This window comes from Malus sylvestris, chromosome 15 (genome assembly GCF_916048215.2).
Source record: "Malus sylvestris chromosome 15, drMalSylv7.2, whole genome shotgun sequence".
NCBI lineage: Eukaryota > Viridiplantae > Streptophyta > Magnoliopsida > Rosales > Rosaceae > Malus > Malus sylvestris.
The window spans coordinates 18,180,997-18,196,505 of record NC_062274.1 but is presented as its reverse complement, the minus strand read 5'-3'; the positions used below and the strand labels follow the sequence as shown (position 1 = coordinate 18,196,505).

The following is a 15,509-nucleotide window of genomic DNA, read 5'->3' as shown; positions in this document are numbered from 1 at the left end:
ATTTGTTTTTATATCTTATCAGTTTTCACAAAGCGAGAATAATACGAAAGGGACTTTTCCCCACGGAGTTGGGAAAAATGCATTGGAAAGACATGCCAGTTGAGGAAAAGGCATTCCTTCCATATGGGTTTTTCGATTCCCTTCCAGGAAGTACTTGGCACAAAAAACGTAGGTTTACAACAAGTTCACTCTATTCCTTTCCCTCCCAGAATCCAGTTTTCCAGTTAAACATTCATCTGATTCCTTCCCTTTCCTCTCATAAAAGGACATTTTTGAGCCGGTAGAAATACGCTCGAAAACCCGAAGATTGAGGGTAAGGGGGCGTAAGAAAACATGGGTTTCCATTTCCAGTGCTTGTGGATTTTGTTGCTCTGCCTAACCGGCGAAGGGTTGGCGAGAGCGATGCAGGGTGCTGGCGGCTTGGCATGCAACTGGGGAACCCGTTCGACACATCAGTTGCCGCCTAGCATTGTCGTCAAGCTTTTGAAGGACAATGGCTTCAGCAAGGTGAAGCTGTTCGAAGCGGATGTCGGGGCATTGCAAGCTCTAGGAAGGTCTGGCATCCAGGTTATGGTGGGGATACCTAATGAGTTCTTGGCACCACTCGCTAGTAGTGTTACTGTTGCTGAGAAATGGGTGTCTCAAAATGTATCTTCCTACATATCCAAAAACGGCGTCGATATAAGGTAAAATATTCATGCTCGTTTTTTCGTAACTGAAATTCCGAACTCTTGTCATGAGTGTGAGGTTAAATGCTCTTGTACAAGGGTTCCACACGATTCTATGATGGCCCACCTAATATCATAGAGTTGCATTTTTTGCGCGTGTGGTCCACCTGCCGGACACAAGAATTTCTCCTATGTAATATACGGAATGACTGCAAAAGAAAATACTCACACCTAACCACTAAAAGGAACATCCTCTCTAATTTGAAATTGAATTATTTTTCACATGTGAATCTATGCAGGTATGTAGCTGTAGGTAATGAACCTTTCCTCCAAAACTACAAAGACACTTTCTTGCATACCACGTTTCCAGCACTCCAAAACATTCAAGCAGCCCTCATAAAAGCAGGGCTAGGGAGACAAGTGAAGGTGACGATTCCCCTAAACGCCGACGTTTACCAGACTGACAGCGGCCTTCCCTCTGGAGGCGACTTCCGGGCTGATATCCACACCCTCATGATGGACATCATGAAGTTTCTAAGGGACAACAATGGTGTGCTCACCATCAACATCTACCCTTTCCTCAGCCTCCAAGCCGACCCCGACTTCCCAAAAGAATTCGCCTTCTTCAACAACACTGCGAAGCCCGTTGTCGATGGCTCGATCTCCTACACCAACGTGCTTGATGCCAACTTTGACACCTGCATTGCCGCCCTTGAAAAGAACGGCTTCTCCTCATTGCCTGTCATTGTCGGAGAAGTCGGATGGCCAACGGACGGTGACCCTAACGCCAACATACAAGACGCCCGGCGGTTCAATCAAGGCCTTGTAAACCGAATTCTTGCGGGACAAGGCACCCCAAAGAGGTCAACCGCGCCTGAAATTTACATATTTGCACTCATAGATGAAGATGCCAAGAGCGTTCTGCCCGGGAATTTCGAGAGGCATTGGGGGATGTTCAATTACGACGGATCAATCAAATACCCGCTGGACACTGGTAGCGGAAAATCTTTGGTTCCTGCGAAAGGGGTGCGATATTTGGCGAGACAATGGTGCGTAATGTCGCCGGACGCGAGCACTTCCGATCCAAATTTAGCTCAAAGTGTCAACTACGCTTGCACTTACGCAGATTGCACAAGTCTTGGATATGGATCTTCATGTGGAATGCTTGATGCTAAAAGCAATGCCTCTTATGCTTTCAATATGTACTTTCAAACCATGGACCAGCGCAAAGGTGCTTGCAACTTCTCTGGTCTTTCGGTCACTACAAATATGGATCCAACTCCGACTCAGAATGGTCAGAGGAGTTCGTGCCGGTTCGAGATCATGATTGATCTCCGGAAGCACGAACCGGCTCGACGGTCTCCTGCTTTGCCGGCTGCTGGGTTGAGAGAGCAGAGCTCCTACAAAGTTATGATGGGGTTACTCGTACTTGTTCTTGTGTCCACATTGATCATCTAATTTTTCCCCACCACTTGTATATTTTTAGGGTTGCTTTGCATTACATCAATGTTGATTTTTTTTCCTTGATTTGTGTTCTTGCCAATATAAATCCCCTTTCTATTGAATTGATGTTGCTTTATAAATCAGATTAGCTAATTACATTATATGATGTTCAACTAAAAGTTTACTTGCTGATCCAACAAGTACAAGAAAATCTTAACCATCTTTAGTTAGATGAGAAATTCTTATATTTTGCCTATGTGTCTGGATAACGTGACCGTCTGACCACACACGTTAAACACTTGCTAACTCTGTTGTGTTTGTTGCACTGTACAAACGTCTAGACCCAAGACTTTCTCCCGACTGTAGATATAAGGTGATTCACCTGATTACAAAGCTTATTCTCTAAAAAAATATATGATAGTTATTACATTACTTTAACAAATGAACAAATTTAAAACGACATCAAGCCAACAAGATTCTTGCGAGGGTGTGTAAACAGAGAGGTAATGACAATTACGAAGTTACTAATCTAGTAGCTGGGTAGGGTTACTCTAAATAAACACAAAATAACATCAATTTTCATATCCGAAGCAAAAGCCAAAATAAGGAGAAATTAAGACACTTTTTCCTTTCAATGGCCAAGAAAACACAAAATTAAGCAACAAAAGGAAACGAAAAGAAAAGATAGAGATGGCCCACCACCAGCAGAAAACAAGGAGACACAATCAGAACCGTCAGATCACATTCGTGTGGGTCCCATGCTCGATAAACACAGATATGAACAAAGAAAGTTACAAGGGGGAGGGAAGGAATCTATTTCTATTTCCACAAATTGAATTATAAAAAAGAAAATCGGAAATCAAGGCCGAGTTTCCGCTTTAACCAATAATTAATCTTCTTAAATTGAAAATTACTATAAAACTAAACAAAGAAAAATTAGATTATTTGCCAAATTTATAGGATTGGATCGCAGCTCCTGTGAAGCAAACAAGGCGGAGATAGCTTCCAATTTCCATGCTTTATATGAAATTACGTGAATATTCTTTGGATATCACCTTCCCAACCTCGTGGATCTCGTGGGCGACTCAGAATTTTGCACAGGAATCTTCCCCCTACGTTTTGGGAGTTGGGAATTTCCCAAATCGGCAATTTCTAGGGTTTATGCTGCAACTGTGAATGTTGGGGTCTTGGGTGTGAGGGGCATTTGGGGATCGTTATGTTGTTGTTGAGAAGGCAAGGCGTCGATCGCTTCCTCTTCGCAAGCTCAAAGCACCGACCTTTGCTCCTCCATCGCCGCCAGCACTTCACAGGGGCCATGGCGGCTGCTTTTATGGGTAGCCATAGTGGATGCAGTGGGTTTCATTCCCAAGCTCAATGGCCGCCGTCCCATTTTTCCGCGGACCATTCTTGCAAGTTTGCCAATTTTCCCGGGAAAGCTGGTACTTTACCTGGGAATCTGAGGAATACAAGCATTGGGTGCAATTTTGCTGTGAAGGGGTGCTTGCAATCTCAGCATCATCCCCACCATCAGTCTCATGGCAGCATTAAGCGTCATCCCAATGCTCAGTTGGTTCGTGATCATGAACTGGAACTCCGCAGCCCGGATGCTGTTGGATTGGCCTCCTCAAATGGTTGCCAGGAGCACGGAGGCCGGTCCAGAATCCCACACCATCCTCTGCCCGGTGGTAAAATCATTGTCGCAGTCGATGTGGACGAGGGTATAAATTTATATGCATTGAGTGTCATTTTCTGTTATGATCTTTGTGTTGTCTTCCATATTTGCCAACTTGGGTTTGTCTTGATTTTACAATATAAGAGAGTTTGGGAGTTGTGTATTAACTGATATATGGTTGTTTTTGTTTGAATGCTGTTTTTGGTGAGCAGTATTGGGAAACTTTGTCTCGGCTCTTAACCGGTTTATTGCCGATCGTTACTCCTCCCACCATTCAGTTTCAGAGTACCATGTGTATGAGTTCTTCAAGGTATTGTCTGCCAAGTGCCAACTAGTTGAGTCAATGATTTTGGACTTCTTATGATCATGCAGTGTGGTTGTTGGTTTGCATCCTTGTGTGCCATATCTCGGAATGGCAAACCTATGAGTTGTTTTGAGGATTGAGTATGCTATGTTGCAAACTGACTTGGCTGGCATTGTATGGTTTAGTATGCTAGTGGTAGTAGGCTGTTTACTTTGTATTTTCAATGCGGAGCCTATAATACGTCATGATCTTTGATTTATACTTCAGATATTGTGTTGTAATATAGCTTGCCTCGTTCCTCCTGCCCTGTTTGATTGAGTTGATTTGAGTTGAGTTGTTACTCCAGAAATCCGAGTTCTTACAGTTTAAGGTGCCAATTCTGTTTGGTAGCAGGCTTTACGAATATATTATATACATTTTCTGTTGCCCTTTCCATTGATATGCTTTCTTTGGAAAATATTTACATTTTTCTTGGACATATTCTGACGTATCATATTTTTTTGTTGCAGATATGGAACTGTTCACGTGATGAAGGTACTACAAATGTGTCTATCTCTGCACTAAATCACCAGATTTGTTTGGTTTCGTGGTCAAGTTTATTATTGCACCTCTATTAATTCAGACATTTGAACTGAACAACGGACCCTTATTAATTTGTCTCAGTTTTGCTAACAATTTGATTATTTTTTAGTTTTTATGTCATTCGTTGGATGTAAGATAGCATTTATTAGAAACGTATGCTCCAATTGATATACGTTTTGAGATTTTTGCTTAAATTTTACCTGCACTTCTTTCCCTACCATACCTTTTTCCTTTCTTTAAAGCAGTCATGATTGGTAATAATTACTTTGTTTTGACAGCCGATATTCGTGTTCATGAGTTCTTTAAAACATCATATTTCAAGACCGGGATCCACCCACTCCCAGGTGCTCAGGAGACTATTCATAAGTTGTCAGATTTCTGTGACCTGTCAGTTGTGACGTATGTACAATTAGCTGACCTCATTTGTTATTATTTTTACCAGAGCATTCAGTAACTTGATATTTTGGCATCTATGTGCATTATCAGGTCTCGGCAGAATGCAATTAAGGACCACACCATTCAATGGATCGAACAACATTTTCCAGGGCTCTTTCAGGAGATTCACTTTGGCAACCACTTTGCTTTAAATGGAGAGTCCAGATCTAAGTCAGAAATATGCAGGTTTGCCCATGAACTACTTCAGCTAGTTTTGAAGATGTTATGTATTTGAAACGTTCAGTATGCAACTTTCAAAGCTTTTTTTCCTTCGGTTTTTAGAACCTACAAATCCGCTTTTCAAGTTTCCTGTTCCGGTAATGATTCATGTTTACCTGCTTGTTGGTTTTGTTGACTACTATCTTCCTCATAGGACCCAATCATTCTACTACTATACATAGGATAGCGGATCTCTGTTCTGATGACGTGTACTTGCCAGGTCCCTGGGAGCAAAGGTTCTAATTGATGACAATCCAAGATATGCACTTGAATGTGCCGAGGTGGGGATCAGAGTTCTACTTTTTGATTATGAGAACTCATATCCTTGGTGCAAGACCGAGGCTATTGATCAACACCCCCTGGTCACCAGGGTTCATAACTGGGAAGCAGTCGAGAAGCAGCTGATGACAATAAATAGCATAAATTCTTAGTTTTTCTTACAACCCATTACAAGATTGGCCGCCAATTTGTCAAGGTATGTTGATAACATGGAGTGCATCAGAAGGATGCTACAGAAAATATCGTTGATGATCTCTATTCTTTGGTTTGGTTACCGGACCAAATAGGGTTGTCCGGTGAAAGTTTTAGTAGGACAATTGTGAGAAGTGATAATATCATTACCCCCACTTCTGGATAGGGCTTGGTTCCCAAGTTGTAAATACGGATGATGTCGAAAATTCTCGAATAATCCAAAATTTTCCATTATTTATTTGTGACCTTGCATTGTTCCTTAGGTTTGCTAGTTGTTTTGTATTTGCCATTACTGCTGCTGCCGTTAATGGTAGAGCGACGGAGATGTTGGAGATATGGGCTTGAACCTAGAACCCACCACCTCTCAACCCACCCAAATACCCAATCACATATTATGGGGAAATGATTTTTGTTTGCAATCTCGTTTTTTCTCTCTGGACTCCTTTTTTATTTTATTCTTTGATTTATTCAATACAACGGTTAGAATAAAAAAGTGCATAGGGAAAAGAGTAAGTGAGGAAGTGTAAATCCTAAAACCTAAACAGTTTACGTCGAGACTGCAAAGAAAGAAAGACCCAAATAAAATTTTGGGTTAGGGACAGCCATTACGTATCTAAACTACGTATTAATGAAACTCTCTTTGTCAATCAAAAGAGGGTAAAAAACATTATTGTCTTCTACCACAACAAAAAAGTTAAGGACCATAACGTAATTTCACAAAACCAAATTTTGTTGTTTTTTGTTTAAGTCCCATCTACAGGTGATTTTATCATCTCTAATTTGAAAAATAAAAAATAAACCCTTTCTCCCTCTCTAATCACTCTTACGTTCTCTCTCATTCTCTTCCTCTCTCCTTCAATTAAAAAAAACGTAAATATTTTACACATATTTGTGACGACCCGTCCCTAATTTTTTATGTAATTCCTCCCTGTGTATGTGAATTGACTATTATGCCCTTAGAGGCAAGTGATGTGGACGTGCTTATATTGCTTTTATTTTATTCCTCGCTGTCGCTTTTAAATTGTATACGTTGTTGGAAGAGTACGAGAATTTTTATCAGTGTGAAAACACTATTTCGGATAGATTTTCGATTCTCTTTTCTGTACAAAATCTAAACCCTATCCTTGGTTTTCTTTAAAGCCAACCCGTGCACTCCCCATTATTTCACTCCCTCACCAATCAACTCCCTCAAATCTCTCAACAATCCCATCCATTCCCTCATCACGGCACCCGATCAGAAAAAGCAAAAGAAAAAACTCTCTCTCTCCCGTGTACTCTCTTACCATAAACAGACCTCAAAGCTTGCAGATCGAACCTAAAAACCACTTCCTTGTGCTAATGTCACCTCCACGAGCACAACCATACCTTTAAAACTCAGTTTGGACGAGTTTTGTACGTCGAACTCGTGAGGTCCGACTCGGTTTGATTTTTGTCCAACAAGTTATGAGCGAGTTACAAGTTTTTAGGAACTTTGAAGGCCTCTATTCAACTCCCCGAGGTCCTTAGTGAAGTTTAGGTGAAGAAACAACCGAGTTTCAAGGAGTTCACTTTTGGTTGGAACTTTTGAGGTGATTACTGACCACCTCCGTCCACTTTTTGGACTCCAAAAAGGTATAACGCGATTCTACTCTTCATAAGCTTCAAATCCATATACAATAGGTCAAAAATGGTTGAGAAATAAAGAAGTTATGTAAGTTTGAAATTTTTCCAGAAACCGGCGAGATTCGAGTTACAGATGGTGGTGCCGGAGGCGGAGGATAGCGGTGGACAACGGAACTTGCCGGAGAAGACAGGGAATATTTCGTCAAAGTTAACGGAATATTCTAACGGCGTTAGGTAACACCGTTAATCTCTGTTAAGGTTTTAACAGAATATTCCTAACGGCGTCAGTCACACTAACAGCACGTGGGGATGCATCTGGCCGTGCCTTGGCAGGCGCGTAAGGGCATGTACAGGGTCCAAAAATTTATCTAAAAATTTGTGCAGGTTCGTGACGTCGAGTAGATCGATTTCATGTATTTAAACCCTTGGTTTGAGCAAACTATGGGGGTTTTATTTAAGTTTTCGTATATGTGCTTTAATTAATTCTGTTATAGTTATTTCACATATAGCGGAAACATATTCCGAAGACGTATGGGGCTAGGATAGACTCGGGGGCTACGACCCTGCAACAGACTTGTGAGTGGGCAGTTTATTTTATACCTATACATATTTATAGTTTCCCTAAATGCGTAGTTACTTCACTTTTACTCTTATATTACCAAGTATTATTTATTGTGATATTAATTGTGATAAATGTTGCTATATGGTTGGGATATTACTGTCATAACATTTAAACATATGTGTACATGCTCATCTTGCTGCACATGTGTTAGTAATCGCCCCAGGGCCAGGGCCAGGGCCAGTCCTTCACGTGTATGTTCACATTGCACCGTTCGCTCGCCTTGGATCCAAGTTAGGTGTCAGTCATGTCGGGTAGATTGCATTAGGCAATCTGACTTGTATGTGACCGTGCTTCTGCACCAGCCTTCACATGATCGTAGTACTAGAGCGTATTGATTAATCCAGTCATGTTCGTGTCAGAAATTATCCGTTCGAACTCGTGTGTTAGCTTAGATGGATGAGCACTTAACTATACTTGATTATCACATGATTTTTATTACTGTGGCATTGATACATCATGACTTGGCATATTTTCTGGTTATATTGTTGTTATTGTTGTTTACATACCTACGTAGTATGTTCTAAGGAAACTATACTTGTTTTACGACGAGGGATTACTATATTCGAAAATAAAGGTTTTCATATAAGCATTGTTTTACTGACCCACTCAAGTTTGTTTGTCGCCCTTCCAGGACCTAGATAGCTACTCTTTGTGGCATTCGAGGAATCTCGGCAGTTCTGACATTCTCTTTGGTTTAGAAGTATGAACTTATCCATTGTTGTGTAATAAGTGTACTTTAGCTGCTTTGAACTACTCTTCGGTAGTCGTACTGTCTATTATGCTCTGAATAATTATAGTGGGTTATTCCCACAAATGCGCACTCTTTCACTATTTAGTATAATTAGTTCTAATTAGTTTTAAATTTATCCACTTTTTCACATCATTTACCCTTATGGTTATGTTACCTCACAATGATGGCCAGCATGCTTCGACCTTCCTAGGTTCAGGTGTGTCATACTAGTCTTATTTTATATTTTAAGCTCAAAAGAAGACTGCAAGTCTCAATTCAAGTGATATGAGATGAATGAAGTGGATAAAAGACGACTTCAAATCTTCAAGTGACACGTCCCAAACCCCGATATCCCCAAATATCAGGGTAGGCACGTACGGGCTAACACCCGTGGGTGACAAAGCCATTAAAAACATGCATACGAATAAAATATGTAATTAGAAAGAGAAATACTAGTGTAGGAACGTGTTCAGAGCATACAACTAATTAAAAATAATATGAAATTATTATTATAGAAAGGTACGAACCAAGGAATGTGTCCTAAATAGAGGAGACTCAAAGATGTCTGAGCAGAAATGTCTTGATGCCAGAATTGTATGCCTCGACTCTAACTCCTGAGGGGGTACAAAACCGAAAATGTGAGTGGACCAAAGTTTGTAATAATAATACTAATAGTAAGAAAACCATTTTCTTTATGAACATACTAACCCCCTGTTTTGAAAACACATATAATACTACATAATAGGTTTTTTCTGAAAACCCTAGCATGCCATGAAATCATTCGTAAAACAAGTATGAGTAAAACCATGCTCAATAACGGTGCTAACATCGCCCGAAGGCAAATCCATGAATCTCCTCGATATTGTACTCTCTCTAGGGGTATCATAGTCACTCGAAGGCAGTACATGTCCATCACCAAAGGTGAAGCTGTACGACACTGGGTTACGCCAATGAAGAAACATGGTAGGCACTATCACCCGAAGGTGAAGCTGTACGACTCCGAGTTACGTCGGAGAATAAATATATGTGTTTATGATAACCGTTAGATAAGTACCAAAAACATACCTTAAAAATCTCATTTCAAATCACCGGAGCTCAAAAATTCAAACCTCGTCTCATAAATCCATAGTAAGTCATATCCGTAAATCCATGGAATCTCATATTCGTAAACCTGCAAAATAAATCATAATCCATAGAAATTCATATACGCGAATCCAATAATTTATAACCTTTAGAAAACGTAAATTCGATAAATCATAAATATTCCGTAAAAGCAATTTAAAGAAAGGAAAACTAATGAAAATGGCTTGAAAACTTTGAGTTTTAATGATAAGGACAAAATAAAGGGTAAAGTGAATAGTACCAGGATTGACTTTTTAGTGTAAAAATGTGGTTTTTCGTTAAAGTGAACAGTACCAGGTGTTTTTTGTTAAAATTCCCTTTAAAGAAATCATAAATTCTTCGTAAAACATATTATAAAACATGCTCAAATCATGAAATATGAAATGCATGCTAGGTTAATATTTTATAAAAATATGTAAGTTTATAAGAGGTTCACTCATGATATTCAATTACCGGAAAGCTATTCGAACTAGCGAGAATGATGTCACTTTCCACCGATGCACCTAACCACATATAGACGCCACTTAGTAAAACTCAATTAATAAAATCTTATTTCAGAAAACAAACAGCGGATCTGGAATTAGGACATCAAAATTAGGCTAGGAGGGGTCTTGGTCGAAATCTGAAAAGTCAACCTAAAAGTCAATGTTGACCGGTTAACGGTCAACAGAAAGTCAACGGGTCGGGTTAACGGGTCTGGGCTTGGGTCGAATCTGGTTACGGTTAAAGGGCAAATGGTTTTAGGCCTAGGTTATTAGGTTAATGAATTTGGGCCTGGAATTCGAATTAGGCTTGGGCATGGTCATTGAATTGGGCCTAGATATTGGGTTATTGGGTTAATGGATTTGGGTTTAGGCTAGGATTACATAGGCCCAATGTTTTGGGCTGAGTTTAGAGTTGTGTTTGGGCCTGGATTATTGGACTAGGTTGGGTCGATTTGGGTTGCGAGTCGAGTCGACCCGATTTCAGATCGTGGGTTGGCCGAACTCTACGAAAAAGAAAGCCTGAGCTTCCCAAGCTCCGATCATCCTCGAAACTCAACCAAACATAGTCATCCCATATATCAAATTGAAGCCCGGGAGACAAGGAATCGAACGATACCTTTGGTTACCTTGATCGTGGTCGGAATTGGTCGGAAAAGGGCTTGAAGCAGCCAGATATTTGCCTGAAGACTGGGGAATTTCCCCCGTGCCATTTCTGCGTCCAACATGCAAGTATACTTAGAAAAACTACCCTAATCTAACCTTAAAACACTACCTAAAGGATTATAGACATTTACCCACATTGGGGATGGCAAGAACTTGCCGTACGGGGAATGCAATGAACAATGGCCTAGCCGCTGTCAGGTTCCATGATCTTGGCATGGGTTCAAGAATGGGAAGGTAAGATGGTGGTAGTGGGGTTGCCGGAGTGAGAGACACGGTGGCGATGAAGGTGGTGCTGTTGCCGTTGGTTTATGTGTGATCGGAGAGTGAGAGGGAGTGACAGAGAGAGGTGAGAAAAAGGTGAGAGAGAGCTGAGGGAAGAAAGCCACGGAGAAAGAGTGATGAGGGAGAGGTTTTGAGAGAGTGAAGGGAGAAAGAGAAGCTCACGGGAGAGAAAGGAGAAGGAGAGAATGCTTCCCGGGGAAAGACAAAGAGAAAATTAGGGAAAAAGAGAATGAGAGTTCTAGAGAGAAAGAGAGAGAAAGGTATCTCATGGGAGAGAAAGGAAACACCCCAAAAATGGGGGAGCATGTCACATGTCATTCCAGGATTAGTCCAAAGTGAAAATATCTTCACATGGTAAAAATACCAAAATACCCTTATTGTTCTGAGTCCCGTAAAACCTTCAATTTAGCTCCAATTTTGATTCTGTTTGCGCCTACACGTTCACAATGACGAGTACTCCATGGATACGACAAGAAAACAAATCTTACGTGACACGACAATGCGGTCAACCAAAGTCAACACTTTTGCCTCGAAGGGCATTTTCGTAAATTTGCATATTAAAATATAAAAACCGTAATATTTGGAGATGGGTTGGTACATCAAGTAATAATTTTCTTTACTAATGAGCTTGTAGTATAACGCTACTTCTCTTCACTAATGAGTTTGTAGTTTAAATCTCGTCTCTCTCGATAACAAAATAGAAAAGAAAAACAATATATTTTCAGTCACAAAACCTATTGGGATCATCTAAATCCATCTAATAATTTGATCAGTTCGCTATTCAACTACATTATTAAAGAGATGCGGGTGGACTGGAAAGGAATAGTACTAGAATGCGCATAAATTTCAGCTTGTTGGCTTCAAAACACGAAAGGGCAATATTACAATTCCAAAGATGATCCGACAAATTGCATAAAAGATAAAGCAAAGATTCTCTCCAAAAGCATTCAACCAACAATCCCAAAGTCGATTGATTTAGCCGGAGAAATTTTTCAGTACGACAGAAACCAATTTTATACATCAAATATCATAATATAATTGGTTGATTTTTTTTTTTAAATTTTTAACCGATTATATTATTATACTTAATGTACATGACGTGTTCCCGTCACACTAAAAAATCTCTAGTGAACCTGTGACGCGGCCCCCACCCCCACCTCCATATCATATATAGTTGTTCTTCCTTGATAACTTTATTAGCCAACAGTTTATTGCACATGAAAGTTGCAGGGAATACGGAACATGGTAACCTACATTGTGCATCAAGTCTATTGGCCGGCCGGCATGACAAGCCCTACACCGTCTTTTTGTTTTCAAATTCAATGATGGGGACATGATAAAGCTACCATCCTAATACATACAATTCTTAGCACGAAAGTTTCGAAACTTGGATCTCTAATAGCTACTTTTATTCATAACCCAAGTCAATTTTAGGACTAACAAGCATGTGGTCCAATATACTAGTTTTTATATGGTATTAAGTTTTTATTCATGCGTTTCGAGTTCGAAACTCTTCCCTTTCTTAAATTATTATACTAGTTTCGAACCCTAAAAACAATTATATGTATGACACTGAATTGAAAAATATGATACAAAGGCATTGATCACATCGGTCCTTAAACTTAATTACTAAGGTGCATCAGAAATGAGAGATTTTTCAATGTGATCGGGACACAGAGAGGTACGCCACATTTATTATACAATTAGAGAGAAACTTGAAAGAAAAAAAATTCCTTTCAATCTTATAACGACATATAGTGTACCGTGTTTAGACAGATTGAAAAATTTATTGTCAAAAAGAAACTTAAGAGATAATGACATGCAAATAGATCCAACGTGCATGCTACGGTATAATTAATAGATCCATAATGTAGCCATATTATGTAATAAAAGTCAGCCAATCCAATAAGCTGAGGGAATTGGATCCTCTCCAAGGCAAAGCCTAGGGATCTTTCTGACCGAACAACACAGACGGTTAGATTTTGATCTAACGGCTACAAATAAGGGGTTCCTATAAAGTTATAATAATTGAAACCGTTGTATCAAAATTCAACGACCCGTGTTGTTCGGTCAAGAGGATCCCGAGGTTTTGCCTCGGAGGGGATCCAATTCCTAAGCTGAGAAGCGCGTTTTCTGACATGGATGCTTCTCCAAACGCAAAAGCAAGTTTGAGCAAAGTCCAATCAAACGCAAGCTGTAAAACGCGTTTTATTTTTGCGTATCTCCCCTTTCTTCTTTAAAGCTCATTCATGAGCCATTCTTCTTCCAACCTTTATTGCTTTTTGGAAAAGGACTTTCCCTCTAGAGTTGAACTGAATTGCTGCAAGTATTAGATTCCATTTCCTTTAATTCAGAATGCGACTTGACTGCCCAAGAAAAAACATTTATTTTTCGTTTTCAACAGTGAAATTGGAGTTCATGCCAAACAAGGCAAAATTTTCAGTGTAACTGTCGCTTCGCCATATAGTATTACAAATTCACTTGTATCATAATTTGTAACAGTGATATGTTTATAATATTAGGCCTTAAGTACATTACATTTCAACTATTTAGTCAATCTATATTATAACACGTAAATTAGTGTAATTACGTGATGATGTGATTGTCACATTAGTATGTATTATGATGAGTCAATTGGATCTACACTTTTTTATTATAGAAAACCTCAATGAAACTTTATTGATAACGGAAAAAATGTTACACCTAGTCATGGAGAACACAAACCTAACCCCTCATAATACAAGAAAAATGATAAAAAATTACATGAAAAAGAAAGGGGACATAAACTTTACCCCTCTAAAAACAAAAACAATAAAGATACAAGAAAAAGAGGGGAGGGGGGACATGAAACTTTACCTCTCTAAAGCTGAACCTAAAAGTATAATTGCAAAACAAATCGAGCAACATCACAAAATTTAGAAAACAAACAAGAAAGTGAGACAAATCTGTATGTCAAGATGCACACTTCTTTAGCCGTTGCATACACACACACACGAACACAAAATATATATATATATATATATATATATATATTATACTTTGTATTAATTGTGTTCTTGAATTTCATTAAATTTGATCACCTGTTCTACCAAAGTGGAATTGATGATAACTTTCAAATTTTCCAAACTTTGAATTTTGAATTTGCGATCTGAGTTGTTAGGTTAGTAGTACTTATCAAGAGGAAAAGGAAAAAGATAGAAGAGAGAAAGAGAGAGAGAAAAAATGTTCCTTTCTAGCTTTAGAATTGTCTAATTCATAATTTCATAGATGCATGTGCCTTCATAATTCATATGGCTTCTTCATTAGCTCATTCAATAACCCTGCTATTATTTCCATCACCATACATATACTTTACAATGACCTTGATGTTTCTTTTCATTTTTTTATAATTACGATTACGATATGTAGTGACGGATTTAGGATTCGAACTTTGGGAGATATTAATGTTAAGGGTTAAGTTTTTAGAGAGAAACATAGTGCGAAATGTGCAAAAAAAAAAAAAATCAGTTTCTTCATCGAGGTATTTCATCAAACACTTGATAGACTTGTTTTCATCAGTCAAATTATGTACATATGTCAACAGATATAGACATATGCCAAAACATCTGAAGAGTGATATTTAGAAAATTTGTAGACAACCTGTCGATATACGTCTATCAAAAATTACATATTATAAATGATGTGTGTACAGTTGCATATGGTGGACAGAATATCATAATTCAAAAAGAAACGAACTCTGTCGATAAAAAAATAAAGAAGTAAAGAACTCTTCTTGCCCTTATAAAACATTGGAAAATAATATATTCTGGGGTAAGCTAATATAACAAATTGACTTTAGAAGGTGCAGAAATCTGGAAATGAGATATGTGTACACGTGGCACACCAACACTGCAGTATCTATTCTATTCTATATTATTGAGATAATCCTCCTTGTCAACTTTTTTTCTTTTTTTTTTCTTATTTTACCCTCACTTTTAATACACACTATTGACAAAATGAGGGCAAAATAGTAATTTTCACCTTTTGACAAAATGACAATCATATTCCTATTTTTCTTATGTTACCCTCTTTTTTTCTGTTTTTTTTTTTTTTTTTTGAGAAAATGACAATGATATACTTATTTTTTCAATTTTACCCTCACTTTTGATACACAATATTTACATAAGGAGGACAAAATAGGAAAAAAATGGGAAAAAGTTGACAAGGAGA

The 15,509-nt window shown here is 38.7% G+C and overlaps 3 protein-coding genes and 1 long non-coding RNA gene across 6 annotated transcripts; 3 read left to right on the top strand and 1 right to left on the bottom strand.

Moving 5' to 3' along the window:
- Positions 1–41: 41 nt before the first annotated feature.
- LOC126603473 (glucan endo-1,3-beta-glucosidase 5-like) lies at positions 42–2,251 on the top strand. Its single transcript, XM_050270325.1, has 2 exons — positions 42–686; positions 968–2,251. Exons 1-2 carry the CDS (start codon positions 334–336, stop codon positions 2,124–2,126), a joined length of 1,512 nt encoding a protein of 503 aa, XP_050126282.1. The 5' UTR covers positions 42–333; the 3' UTR covers positions 2,127–2,251.
- A 691-nt stretch (positions 2,252–2,942) lies between these two features.
- Positions 2,943–6,032, top strand: LOC126605538 (uncharacterized). 2 transcript variants are annotated; one of them, XM_050272955.1, is made up of 6 exons: positions 2,943–3,829; positions 3,996–4,093; positions 4,597–4,621; positions 4,948–5,068; positions 5,156–5,290; positions 5,478–5,614. In XM_050272955.1, exons 1-6 carry the CDS (start codon positions 3,328–3,330, stop codon positions 5,503–5,505), a joined length of 909 nt encoding a protein of 302 aa, XP_050128912.1. In that variant the 5' UTR covers positions 2,943–3,327; the 3' UTR covers positions 5,506–5,614. The 2 variants fall into 2 exon arrangements, with proteins under 2 accessions (XP_050128912.1, XP_050128911.1); XM_050272954.1 differs by having other exon boundaries at positions 2,946–3,829; positions 5,544–6,032.
- Positions 6,033–6,795: 763 nt separating this feature from the next.
- Positions 6,796–9,126, top strand: LOC126605540 (uncharacterized). 2 transcript variants are annotated; one of them, XR_007616983.1, is made up of 4 exons: positions 6,796–7,405; positions 7,506–7,780; positions 7,906–7,972; positions 8,650–9,123. It is a non-coding gene; the product is annotated as an uncharacterized LOC126605540 (long non-coding RNA). The 2 variants fall into 2 exon arrangements; XR_007616982.1 differs by having other exon boundaries at positions 7,506–7,972; positions 8,650–9,126.
- Positions 9,127–9,167: 41 nt separating this feature from the next.
- On the bottom strand, positions 9,168–11,563 carry LOC126605539 (uncharacterized). The gene is made up of 5 exons (XM_050272956.1): positions 11,150–11,563; positions 10,972–11,067; positions 10,324–10,373; positions 9,814–9,919; positions 9,168–9,362 (listed from the first exon to the last, which is right to left on the bottom strand). The coding sequence occupies exons 1-4, from the start codon at positions 11,232–11,234 to the stop codon at positions 9,824–9,826; spliced, it is 327 nt and encodes a 108-aa protein (XP_050128913.1). The 5' UTR covers positions 11,235–11,563; the 3' UTR covers positions 9,168–9,362; positions 9,814–9,823.
- Between the last annotated feature and the right edge of the window lie 3,946 nt (positions 11,564–15,509).